The sequence below is a fragment of the Balearica regulorum genome, chromosome 9 (assembly GCF_011004875.1).
Source record: "Balearica regulorum gibbericeps isolate bBalReg1 chromosome 9, bBalReg1.pri, whole genome shotgun sequence".
Taxonomy (NCBI): Eukaryota; Metazoa; Chordata; class Aves; order Gruiformes; family Gruidae; genus Balearica; species Balearica regulorum.
Window position 1 is genome coordinate 3,470,508 of NC_046192.1, and position 14,128 is coordinate 3,484,635.

The following is a 14,128-nucleotide window of genomic DNA, read 5'->3' on the forward strand; positions in this document are numbered from 1 at the left end:
TTCGCCAAGTCTACCACATTGGCTGGAAGATCATTTAACCTAATACTTTATTTTACAGCCAGAAAATAGAAAAACTTATCTACGAAATACCAAATCCTGGGTTACCATCCTTCAGAGAGCTGGGTAGAGTCATCCTCCCCAAAAGACCTATTTAAGCCATGCAGCCTTAGAGATCCTGGGACCATATAGCTCATCTAGACTTCTGAATGGAAACCTTACAGTCCTGCCAAGCACACGCTTCTAATGGATTCTGTGTGTGTGTGACTGGGAAAGGAAAGAGAAGGAAGGACAGTGGAACTAACAGCACTGGAGTGTTTGTAGCCTCCTAACCCACGATTTCATGCTGAAAATAATTAAGGGATCATGTGTTTACTAATGATCTACCCAAAATGTTCTCAGGGATACATTACCAGACCCAATACCCAAAGATTCACAGCCACCAGTCCCATCATCGGTAACACTAATTTCTCAATAGAAATAAAGGGACATCAAGCTTTTACTGCATAATTTTTTCACTACATGTAATTAGCATTATTAAAAGCCATCAGTGTGTACGTTCTTATTGAAATGGGAACTGTTTACACGAGTCCTGGCATTAACTTCAGTGCAACTGTTTAGACTAAAGACCTGATCGTGTTTTATTATAAATACCATTATTGGAAATGCCTTTCAGAGTAAGAGACTGACATGAAAACAACGTATTACTAGAGACTGTTTTCCATGTCCTGTTATCTTAAGAAAGCATTTTTATTTTAACATCAATTTGATTCCTATCAGTGCATTTTAGCAAGTGCATCAAATCGTACTTTTTATCATCATGAAATGCGTAACACTACAGAAATTACCGTAAGCAAAAACTACCAGTGCAGAATTAGGAGTACAGCACCTTTACCTCAAGGGAAAAGACAGACAGTAATTGAGCGGAGGGGATGCAAGCAGGTAAGTGACTGTGACAATGCAATTTCCCCCACCTTCAAGTTCTTCCAAGATAATTCACTTGAAGATGGATTACTTAAAGATGGTTCCCCAAGAAATGGAAGATTTTAATCCTATTTCTTTCTTTATGGTCTTAAAAAGGAGCCTGATAAATCTGCACAAATTTCTAACAAAATGCCCAAATTCCACTTACTATGCCCCGGAAAGCCACAATGGTAGAAGAGCAGCAAAATAACACAAACTAGAAAAAAGCTAGGCAGCAAAGGGACTCGGAGCCAGATTAAAGAAAAAAGTTCCAGAACTTCTGGCATTATGTATGAAGAACAAAACAGGGTGTCCTGTTTATTTTCATTTTGACAAAATAAAAGGAAGCTGGACAGTTAATAAGTGTTTCCCTTACAGCCCACATATTCATGGCTTTAACTACTGGAAAAATTGTGTAGTCTACTGCAGGCAGCTGAAAGAACTCCAGCAAAACCTTAAGTCCTATGTAATCAACCACTTACAATTTGTTTCTCCAATCCTCTTTGGAAGGTAAGGCTAGAATTGTTCCTTCAGACCAGTTTCAGGTAAAGGGAACAATTTCAGCAAATAATAGAGATAAGTTATATTAGTTCATTCCAGTGCAAACAAAAGCATCTGTATCAAGTCTACAGAATTTTGTCCTTTCTCTATCAGCAAAGCTTATCCCAGTACCTTTAATGCTCTATAGAATTGCTTTAAAAGCATTCCTTAGCATTAAAGTCCTCAAGTCTTTTTAAAATGTTCCTTGTTACTGAAAAAATCAGTAGGAATAATATATTGATATTATATCCCTGTGAGAGATAATATTTTTTATTAATGCATCTGACTGTAAATTGATAGTTTTATTTGATTTTTATAATTCTGTGTGATAACCTGCTTTGGATCTAAACTACACTGTAGAATCTCTTCAACTTTACAGCACCATTATTAGCCAGAATAGCTTAAGCATGGTTTGTGAAAGCAGGAAGTAAAAAAATTCCTTAGCATTGTATTTGATCTAAACACTTTTTGTACGTACTGAAATATATTTTTAATAAAGTGCCACCAGAATTTTAATTTACAGATTGGAATGGCAATGGTATAAGTATTAACACATTTTGAAGGCAAAAGCAAAGCAAAGTTTTACAGGTCACACTCCTAAATATGTAAAATCAGAATGCATGTGGAGAAGCAAAAAGCTAAAGATCTGTTTCCTAAAGCCACAAGCTCTAAACTCCAAATAACAAAATGAAAGCTTGTATTTTCCACTAAGAAAGCTACCTAAGAGTTACCCATACAGCTCTTTCCATACATCTCCTGATCATATTTAACAATAGTGCTAGGGATGAAAACAAAACCAAACTTGCATGTTTTGCAGAAACATCCTCCCTCCCACTCCCCAACACTCAGGGTTCTGGGTATTATTTCTGTTTTGTTGTGGGGGATTTTTGGTGGTGGTGTTTGGGTTTTTGTGGGGGTTTTGTTTTTTTCTTATCTGATAGCTGAAACAAGGAATAACCTGTCCAGTCCAATTTCATCCAGAGACGTAAAGTCTTCAAAATATTTCCAACTTACATAACAGATGAAGCGTATTGTAGGTACATCATATAAATAGACGCAAACATATTCTTTATAGAGCTATTTTGCAAACTAAAAAGTGTATATTGAGATGTATAAACGATAAGAAATTGAAGTATAAGTCTATTTGAGATATAGTCACAACCACAATGTTCAAGTGGGCAAGGTAACAGAAGGAAATATAATGCAAGTTCTGCTCTTCATAGCCTAAATTAAATACTTCACTCCTACTTTATGCAGAACGTTAAAAGAATATAGAAGAACTGGAGAGAATTTTATAATCTTGATGACTATGCATGGAGGCAATCCCTATTTTCCTCCACACAGTTTAAATGAGTAGTTAGTACAAACCTGGAGGAGCACAGAGAATGTGCTTAGTGCAGAATTTCTTCTGTAAAGCATCAAGCAAAACAGCCCTAAATCCATTTGAGTCCTTCCAGAATAACAAGTGTAAATGATATAGCCTAGAAAATTTCTTGCCAGTGCCTGCAAAGAACACATCTACCATAATGTCTATGCACAGATGCTGCTAGAGTATTATCACTGCAAGAATGCTGGAGCCCAGTATCTTTTCAAAGCAGTGGTGTTTAAGAATAATGCGTAAAACAAGACAAGAGTTTAAGAGTCAAGTGAAACAGGAAGAGCTCTACTTCATAAAATACATAACGCAGATCCAAGTTGGAAGCATGATTTAAAAAAAAAATAAAATCCTTAGTTTAGGAAAGCACTGAACAAGCTCACACACCTAAAACTGAAATTCCATGTTTTTATTGTATGCCTTGTTTGCAGTTTATCTGAGTGTCTACACCCCTCAATCTCATGGCAGTCTTTCATATATTCTCCTATTAAGTTATGTACCTTTGACATGTTCTGCAAGAAAGGAATGCTTGTCAGAAACTATTGTTATTGCTCAGTAAGACTGTAACAAGAGAAGAAGAAAGCTCAACAAGGCCAGTGGAAAGGCACCAGAAGTTAGCGTATACAGATGTTGGGACAGAAAACTATTGATCCAAAGCTAGGATTATTTGCACATGCTATGCATGATGTGATCAAAGTTTACTTGTTTTTCTCTACCTAAATGCTCTCCCCCTCTTAAGGACTGAGAAAAAGTAACTACCTTGCCTCCGAAGAAATCAGACTGGAAGGCACTCCCGTGAAAAGAATGGAATCCTCTGCATGAAGATGTGTGTTCTGAAGTAGCAGTGGTCACAAAGATTAAGCTTTGGAGAAAGAGAAATGTATTCCTGATCCAGAAACAGCTGTTTCTACCAACATTAGCAGTAGAAAAATGTTCTTATATCCACCTCCATTGTTTAGAGCTTAAATGGACAGTAAACAGAGTAATTCCGTTGTGAACTGCAGTCTGAGTGTCATGAGGCACCTGAAGCAGCAGCCCAACAAAAACTTGTTTGGAGGATTTAAGACAGGGATGTAATACAAAAATTGTAGACAAGCTGATACTTCTGTATTGTGAACACCTAGTTAAAAAAAGGTTTTCCCCCTCTTGAAATACCCCAATCAGTACTTTTGGTACACATACCTCGAAGAATTCTCTCCTCATGGCAACGTAGAAAGTCCCAGATTCTAACAGTGCCGTCGTCAGAGCATGTAGCAAATTTATTATCCGTGGGTGAGAAACTGTTACATGAAGACACACAGCAGGGGAAAGAAGTCAGCATTTAACAGATTATCTATGCTTCTCAGACAGGGCAAAATTATACTGTAATGTGTTATACACTGAAGGATGCATTTGAACATAGGGACTTTTAAGTGAATACAGTGCCTGCCAAACGACACTTCATTACAAGACATGAATTTAGCATAGGATTACTATTGCATTGCAGTCCCCTGTCAAATGAGAAAAAAATCCGGAATTTATTCTTAGCACCTTCCTATCTATGACTGCACACGGTAGCACCTTCTCTGCAGGATGAGAAGCAACATCAATATGCTTTGGTAATTGTCACCCTAGATTTTCATGTTTGGTAATACCATAAGAAAGTGACACTGTGTAGAAGCACAGGAGAACAGTTCTTAGGAAAAAACTCCTCTTCAGCCACAGGTTCTTTGCAGCAGAGAAGCAAAAATAAGGCAAAGCTGGTCACAGGAAAATGCTAGTTGGATTAACTGTTGAAAAAAATTGTATATAAAACAAGCGTACCACTTATTGTAAAAGTAATTTGGAAAAAATCTCTCTTATTACACCCCATCAACACCATGAAAAGAATCCTACAGACATAGAAGCAGCTTCCAGATTGAGCAGTCAATATTGCTTGATGAAAGTCACTGGAAAAGCAAGCAGTTATTAGCCATGTGATTAGGGCCAGAACATCTCCAGCAACTGACAGCACTCACTTCCTTTCTGGTGCAGTGAAAGACCACGAGGGAGCCCCCGTGAAATCCTAGATCTTTATGATCAGGCAAGGGCTTAAAATAGCAGAGAAATTCAGTGTATGGCCATGATAGTCAGACAGTAACTGAATCCAGTGTAAGCATTTCTCATAACCAAACTCTGGCAGAAAATGCTGCACCCTATCAAAGAAAAATGGTGACTTTAGTGGAAAGTGATTTTGTGGCAGTGAACCTTTATCACCAAGGGCCAGCACCTCAACCCGAAGAAACACTGCTTTAGCTTCATTTTGGATCTGCAGCTTCTCTTCAGGCTTACTTTAAAAACATTTCCATATCTTACTAAAGATTATGTGCAGGTTTACTTTAGAAACATCCTTCATTTACATCTTACTGATAGTATCACTTTAAGATTCCATTTTTTTTTATATAAATAGACATTTGCACAACTGAGGCATCAACACTGGACCAAGAGAATATCCTACAGTCTTCTTTTCAATGGCTTGCTTACAGTTTCAAGCTTGAAGAACCCATTCAGTATTAACATTAGACTTCTGTATGTGGCAGTCTGCGTGGGTATTTAGTATTACTGGAAGTCTTGGCTTCACCAAGCCAAGCAGTTCTTCACTTTATTTAGTGTTTTATTATTTTGTGAGAACTATGCAGGTGTTTTATTTCTGAAGGCTTTATATTTTATTCAGTTAGATTATTAAAGACTGAATTCTTTATTTGGAATGAAATTGTTGTCTTACACAGTGCGTATAAAAAGGAATAACTGATACACATCGTCACCATATAAAAATGAAAAGAATACCAGTGCAAAATGCGGCAGACAAATACATCTCTAACATATTGCAGAGGCGGATACTGGGACAATACTAATTCAGAAAGGTGCCAGCAAAACGGTGAGAATGTGGAAACAAAAGAAAATATTGTGTTTATGTGGTGCAGGAACTTTCCCAGAATCTGACAGAACCCATGCATTTCTGCACCCAGAATACACTTAGAGAACAGTCTAATCATGGCAATAGGTACTACAGAAAATGGTATATTGTGTATAAACCTGGCCTCTCTAATCGCCTCCTTATGTGCCTGGAACATCTTGACGTTGTTCATGTTGGACTGCCAGTATTTCACATATCCCCCGTGGTCTGCTGTCAGCATCCACATATCATTGTGTGACCAAGTCATAGCCCTTACAGGGCTGTCGTGAGCCTGTAAATTCAGAAACAAAACTTCTAGCAAACATGTTCAAATACTATCTGACCCACACAAACACAAAAGTTAGTAAAGTTCCTACTTAACAGCTGCAACAAAGAAATGAAAACAGTGATGATCTAGAGTCAAGATGTTATTGTGGAAAAAAAAAAAAATCACTTGCTCTGCATACAATGGTCTTCCAAATAATAAACGTAGAGTATTTGCATCGTGTTTCCAAAGTGTTTCTTTATTAATACAAATACTCATGGTATGTTCTTGAGAACAGTTAGTATAGCATATGGAGATGGAATGCAAAGCATTAAATGAATTGCCTATAGCCAGTCTGACATGGGGTCAGAGCAGAATAAAAGACCTCCAAGGTTCCCATTACCGCACTTAAGACCACAGACCCATGATGAGTAGGGTGAAGATGTGTTCCTAAAACATGCTCCGAGACCTCAAGGAAATACACAGAAATCTTGATAGATGAATTTACCTGCAATATCGTTTCAAAATTGAAAGTCAGTCCATTCCATAAAGTGAACTCTCCACTAGATGCACCTGTGACCAAGCGTCTCCCCTCAGGAGTCCACTGCAAAAGAAAAATTTAACTGAACTGTGCAAATATAACATTCAACTATTTCTTCACAATCCTCCAAATAAATCATAAGCTTCTTCCAGGGAATCTGCAGAACTAGAATTTACTAGATGACCTTCTAGAGGATGTAAGATAAACAAAAATGCAGAAGTGTGCCAGAGGGCTTTCGAGTTTTGTAACAATAGAACAAAGCCCACTGTAAAAGCAATGAAAAAATCTAGTCATAGAGAAGAAAAACAACTTATTGGCACCAATACATTTCCAGCACACAATATTCATACTAAACAATACTGCTGACATCATGGAAGAGTTGTTAAAAGATGCTACAGGAGTCAAACAGCACAGAGACCGAATTGCCTTTTCTTCTCTGAGTAAAGATATATTAGCCTCTACAAATGGAAAAAAAAACCCTGTAGGCAGTGCACCTCAAACTCCAAGTAAGAATTATTTTGTACTTGGACCTTACCATTTAATTTCCTAAAACCCTCCACAGAAAGACCAGACACAGGAGCAGTCCATACATTCCACACGCTAGTTTTATTTGGAAATGCTTTAACTGTTATCTTGTTTCTTTCTTCAGTTAAGAATATCACTCTAATTTAAAATTAAGACAATACAACTAAGTAAATCCAACACTATACTCACCCTGACAACAAACACCGGGCATTTTACTTTATTAGTAGACGTCCGAACAAATTTTGTTGTTACAGCATTCATAGGGTTGTTCAGCATTCCTATAGGAGGGACCAACTATGAGAGAAGAAACAAAAGATTTAGTAACAACATCTCTAAACTGCAAGAAAAGCATACATACTGAACACTCATTTCTGGAAAAAAGAGTTTTTAATTTCCAGGGATATTATCAGAAGTAAGTCGGTAGAAGCGTTCAAAAGACTGCATGATTTACCACCTGGAACATCCACAACCAGCATCTTCAAAACCAGCTTTGCAAGCTCAGTGCATTATGAGAGTTCTTACGTCCAAAAATTAAAAGCCTATCCAATTTCAGGTTATCTTCATGGACATGGATTCCAACAGAACAAGATAATGTACAGTGAAGATACCCTTCATATCTTTAAGGCCTCGTGTGGAAAAAAAAGATAACCTCAGCTGACAGGCAGAATCCTTCCCATTTTCTGGACAAATTTTATGCACAATTTCATCAGGGAATAAAAAGATTGTACTTACATCATTATAATATCCTGCATCAGGTTGGATTGCTCGCATATCTCGCTGGTCTCTCTGCCATACTCTATTCTGGAAAGAAGAAAATAATTCCTAGTTCATACCACCACTATACTTCATTGTTACACAACAGAAAATAAGGAATACATTGACAGCCCGTTTGGGAAATTGCAAAACACTCCAAGAATAAACTCAGTTAAAAGACTTTGGTCTCAGTGAACCTGTAGAATTTGTACACCATAAGCAAAAGATTCAAGAATGTTTAAAGTCTTAATTTCATCAGACTAAAGCAGCTTAATTGCAGCTTAACAATATGAGAGGAGCAGTCCTATGTAATAAGCTGCATTATTGTAATGAAGATGATCGGCTCTTTCCTGCCCAGGCTAATAGCTACTCTGCGAGAAGCACGTTCAATCATTTCAAAAGCTCTACATTCAGGATAAGTATTTACACCATTAGGAGCTGTGTTGATGAACTCTAAATGAAATCCCACACAGTGACATGAGCTAGAAAGGAAGCTTCTGTAGCTGAAGCATAAAGATAACAATGCGTTCAATGGATAAAACTTAGAAGACCAAGGGATAAAAATTTCTTCAATTAGTAAATTTTGTGAGGTGCCAAACAACCTTTTCAAGAACCATTTTACGTGAATTAAGAATGAAATTATTTCAGCTTTGTGCTGTAGACTTTACCAACGGAGATCTGTGTACATATTAGAAACATAAGCTAAAATTCTAGATGAAAATATTTCCAGCACACACTACTACAGTTTGCTTGAACTTCTTCAGTCAGGAGCAAATTACACATAAACCAATTTTCTCCCTTTTTTAAAATAAAACACATCAAATTGAGTCATACTGAAGCCGGGACTGAAACGGAATATTAGTATACCATAATGTTGTGCAAGCATCCAAACCAGACCGATCTAATCTTTTTGGTTTTATTTTTGTTCTAATAAACAAGAGTTTGTGGTTGTTATTTCTATCATAGTAAAAAAGGTCCTGAGCTACTACAATTATTTTTTTAGATTTAGTCCACTACTAATAGAATCTTGTTTGGGGGCATTCCTAAATTATAAGAATATGTTTTAAATGTTAGGTGTTTAAACAGATCTTAGAAAATAATTTAAATTTATTAAGAAAACCTTCCAATTGTTAACACCTACAACCTATAATCCATGCACTGGCCACAGCAGATCAAATTAATTTCATCATGTTTTTGCAACGCTGCTGCTGAGATTCCAACAATTCCTGTATTTACAGATTTGATTCTATTTCTTCTGAGCTAATATCCAGGACTTGTACAGTAAATCTTGATCATAAAATTATATTTCTTAAGAAATTAATACCACCTCATCAGGAAAGCTAAGTAAGAATTTTTACAAAAATATTTCTTCAAAAAAACTTCATTTAAGCTATTCTGTATCCATTAACTGTACACAAAGGGACTTCTAAAGACCACAGTGCAAGCTGCAGTGCCACTTAGTAAAGTGATGAGAAAACATTTTTATGGCACCCTGGTTTGAGAGGTGAAAGAGTGATGGTTTATTTCCTATTTCAGGAAATTTCTATTTCAAAACAAAAATAAGAACAATTACATTATTTATAATGAGTTTTTATGTTCAGTGAAAAGTCAGAACATCATACAAGATACTCAATCGCACTCCAAGGTAGAATTCCAAGGCAGAATGTAAAAATTGGTGTTTATACAAGCTACAAAATCAGCTGTGTATGTGCAGTTTTATTACAAGGACCAAACCCCTTCATATTCATACTACACCAAATTTACAAGTATTTATCATTTAGTTTGAAAATGCAGCAGTAGAACTCCCAGTATTCCACACTGCTCTACGGACACTAAAAAGCATAATCACAAATTTCAAGAAGGAAAAAAAAAAGTTTTTCAAACAAAACTAGAAAATTAACTAACCTCCAAATATTTAATTACAGAGGGATTGTAGTCTATGGTCTTTCGGTTGACAGCTTTTCTCATCCGCTTTCCATCAAAAGTAAGCTGTTGCATTGCTTGCTGCTGTGCAAAATCAGGTCTTTTGTAGAACAACTGCCGAGGCGCCTGGTGCTGGAACCTCGGCATATGGAAAAATCGGGGCGGGGAGCCAATTTCTGTGGCCATGGCTATCTTGTTTCTGAAAGACTGCAAAATATGAAATGCTAGGTTACAACATAATAAAGACAAAAATTCCACATTAGTATCGCCACTACCTTAAGTTTACAAGGATGAATAACAACTTCATACTGTTTATTGGGAAGAAATATTTACAGATTCCTCTGAACAACTGTATTGTTACTGTGCCACATAACACTGACATTAAAGAGGTTACATACATTGTTCTCTATCAAGAGGAATTTTGTATTGAAACAGATCACTATAAAGTTTGCATTACCATCCCTAAACTAGAGTTGTGCAGGAAAAGAATGTCCTCAGTAAAAATAGCCTAAGTAAACACAAGAAATAAGACCCTTCAAAAGAAGATGATATTTCAGATTCAATATACAACAGGAAACACCACACTAATTACAAATTAATTTAACTATTAACAAGGAAAAAAATTTTAAAGGACTACCTGAAAACCTTATACTAGGATCTGAAAATAAAATTACATTCCCTTTACATAATTTATAGTACATATACTACAGATCACATTCTACCTGTAGGTATACTTTCAATCCCATTATCATGAAATAAATGGATTACATATTTATCAAGGTTTGATAAATGTAACTGAACATCACTTCCCCACAGGACCCACTGAGAACGTTAAGAAAATGCGAGGGGCAGGGAAAAAGTGTCAATATTCACATTTTTTCTGACAGAGGAATGTGAGTCTAAAACATAATTCTTCAGTCTGTAAAATCCTTAAACGAGGAGATCATAGCAACCTCTTCACAGCTGAAAACTACAATATGCACTGTCTTTAAACTATATACTAACTTCAGACTAAGCAGTGACACACTCTGAACCAGTGAAAGCTCAAACTTAATTTTCAACTTGTACTCCTCGTCCTCATCTTGAACTCGTTTAAAAAAAATCTGAAACCACAATGAACTTACACTGTCATCAAGGGAATGTAAAAAGACTGAGAAGCCCTCCCTTGCATGAAGGCTAAAGGGTTTACACTGAGTCAATGTGCTGAGTGTTTGTGTGTGCCCGTGTTTGTGATGCAGGCATGACACAGGGCTGTCACCCTGTCACCAGCTGTGGTGTCACCAGGACTCAGCTATGGCAACGATTATGATGCAGGGAGAACGGGTACAAGTGACCCGCCCCGAGCTGAGCTGAAGCAAGGGAGGCTGACAGTCACCCAAACATTGGACAATAGCCAGCACAGCTGGATCAAGCTCAGCACAGCTGGACCATGGACCAGCCCACCTGTGGTGGGTTGACCCTGGCTGGAGGCCAAGTGCTCACCAGAGCCACTCTGTCCCTGTCCCTCCTTAACTAGACAGGGCAGAAAAAATGTAACGAAAGGCTTGTGGGTCGAGATGTGGACAGGGAGACATCACTCATCGACTGCCGTCACGGGCAAACCGGACTGAACTTAGAGGAAAACTCATCTAATTTGTTATCAAGCAAACCAGAGTAGAGCACTGAGAAATAAAACCAAACCTTAAAACACCTCCCCCCCACTCCTCCCATCTTCCCAGGCTTGACTTCACTCCCGGTTTCTGCCTACTCCCCCCACAGAGGCACAGGGGGACAGGGAACAGGGGTTACGGTTAATCCATCACACGGTGTTTCTGCCACTCCTTCCTCCTCAGGGGGAGGACTCACTTTCTTCTACTGCTCCAGAATGTAAAAAGACTGAGAAGCCCTCCCTTGCATGAAGGCTAAAGGGTTTACACTGAGTCAATGTGCATTTAATAAAAAGAATAGAATTTAAAAAATTTGCCAGTCTTAAGTTGAAATAATTTCTTTGTAAATTCACTAATATACTTTCCTATTAGTTAAAATACTTATAAGAAAGTTGAAAATTTGTTTCAACTGTCAGTCTTAAAATGTTATCTCACTTTTTTTGATCCCAATAATTGAAAAAATGTTTCCATTTTTTAAAATTGCAGAATAAAACTAAGATAGAAATGCCAGACATAAAAGAGAGTTTAAAAGTAGTGTATAGTTTTTAAGAGGCTCTTTATAACTACAAGGAGCAGGCTGCCCTTTAAATATCAGTTAGTTGGCACAGGGCAGGGATTAACCTTCTTCACAGGCTTTGCAAACCTAGAAGTCACACACTCCTTCCCACTGCTAACTGAGAATGTGTCAGGCCAGCTATAAAACAAGCTGTCTACGACACCTGGCTGTTAGCCACACAAACAACTAACTCTAACATACAAAGGGAAAAAACAAACTAAAGCCATTACAACCATTCTCCATCCAAGACAAACAAGCCCAAACTAAAAGAGCATGTTTCCTTAAATGAGGTAAGGACATTTAAGACCTTTGCCAGGAGTAGCATCTTTTATTAAACCAACTTGTATAACTGGAAAGAGACCAGCTTTCAAACAAACAAATCTTCATTGCGTGGTTGAAAGGCTCATTTGCCTGAAAGCTGTCGCATACCGGGTGGTCTAACGAGACACCACGTCTGCCTCCAAATACTGCCACATCCATAACACAGTTAATACAACATTAAGCTTCTCTGAAACAAGAAAAAGGTATCAAAACTCTCATACAGGAAGTATGTTAAGTACCCCTAACACTATCTCAGATTCTCTTACAACTAGTCAGAAGGTAGCTAACTGTTGTACAGAAAGTTTCAGGTGTTAAATCTCAAAGGTAAAATTAAAAGGATAATAGTGGTTTTAGATCAAAAAAGAGAAAGCAGCTTCTTCAAACAAGCAAAGTAAGCAGGTATTAAACATGCAAGTACATTAATAAAGTATTTTTAATGTAGTTTTAAAGCTTATACATTACTCGGAAAAAAACTAGAGAATTTCCAGTATTAGTCTCTCTCAAGTCTAAAGACGTACGCTCCTATACCAAGCAGTGCTTTAAACCAGAGGGAAAAAGATATTTTCTTCAAAGCCACACATCTGTACTCTTATAGGCAATGCAAAAACAAATTACAAGAACCAAGATCAAGAATGCAGACAAAGATATGTGCTGTGGTTTCAAAAAACCTTTCGTCAGATATATTTGCAAGAAAACATTAAAAAAAAGCCTTTTTAGATAAACACTCCAAAGCAACAAATTAATTAATCACTTATTCTTATCTTTCAGAAAATCTCCTGAACAAAATTTTTCAGTTACAACCAAAGTAAAGTAAGTAAAGCATTAGCTACGATATGGATGAATTTAGATTGTACATACCGAAAACTATCACAAACAGTGTCTAGCTTAGATTAGCAAAAACAACATTTGGTTAACATGCAATCAACATCAGCAAAAACTACTGTTTAAAAGGTGACCAAAGTCATAAACACGTTGATTACACCTCTTCACGCCTACGGACCCTTTCAAGTTCATGATTATGAAAAGACAGTATGTGACATCACAACTATGCCAACATGACAAGGGAAATGACACATTAGGAAAATGAAGGGCTTATGTTCTGTTTATGTTCTAAGCTGTTTTTCCAACTTTTGAGATCACTGTATCACAAAAAGCCTCCTACTTGCAGTTACAAACTCTGCAAAAAGATTTGTTACCCAGCTGCTCATGATAATTTCCTTCTAATAATGCCCCAAGTATCATGCTTTTATCCATGCAATGTCCCTATGCCCAAGTCGTGTTTGAACATGTTATATGTATCTATGATTACATATATAGATATGCGTGTGTACATGCACACAGATGTGTCCAAGTTTCCAAACAAGGAAGCTTTAGAAATGAAGGGAGTTTTGGTACAGATTCAGTTAACAGATGAAACTGGAGCATTTATTTCCAAAGACCTCTAATCAGACAAATATACTCATTTAACATTTAAGTTATTAGTATCCTACTTTGTCTTTTCTTGGGACAAACCAATGCCTCAGCAGGCTCTCCTTTAGATCTTTTGTATCAGCTAAAAATCTGTCTGAACTCAGTGCATCCATAGTTAAAGCTTCTGTTGTATTGAGAGCGTGAGTAGAAACGTGCAAACAAATATTAGAGGACAATACATAATCCAGAGTAGTAACATCCAGTTTCCTATTTTAAGCAAAGTATCACACTTTGTTTTTATTTTAGAGTCCATCAACAAGGGTTTAAATGGAAGACTCCATTTTTTTCCTTAACTCACAGAATTAGAAGCAACAGCAAGATTTTTCCAACATCAAGCAT

The 14,128-nt window shown here is 37.0% G+C and overlaps 1 protein-coding gene across 7 annotated transcripts in view; it reads right to left on the reverse strand.

Annotated features, from left to right (window-relative positions):
* WDR33 (WD repeat domain 33) overlaps positions 1-14,128 on the reverse strand; it is a 72,139-nt gene that overhangs the window by 42,851 nt on the left and 15,160 nt on the right. For 6 of the 7 annotated variants that reach the window (XM_075760829.1, XM_075760830.1, XM_075760831.1 and 3 more), the window contains 6 exons: positions 9,779-10,003; positions 7,853-7,921; positions 7,310-7,414; positions 6,563-6,658; positions 5,930-6,081; positions 4,058-4,155 (listed from right to left, as the gene is read on the reverse strand). In XM_075760829.1, coding sequence (XP_075616944.1) covers positions 4,058-4,155; positions 5,930-6,081; positions 6,563-6,658; positions 7,310-7,414; positions 7,853-7,921; positions 9,779-9,982 — 724 coding nt within the window. In that variant the 5' untranslated portion in view covers positions 9,983-10,003. Of the gene's footprint in view, positions 1-3,269; positions 3,388-4,057; positions 4,156-5,929; positions 6,082-6,562; positions 6,659-7,309; positions 7,415-7,852; positions 7,922-9,778; positions 10,004-14,128 lie in introns of those variants that run through there. The other variant, XM_075760835.1, reaches the window with a different exon arrangement.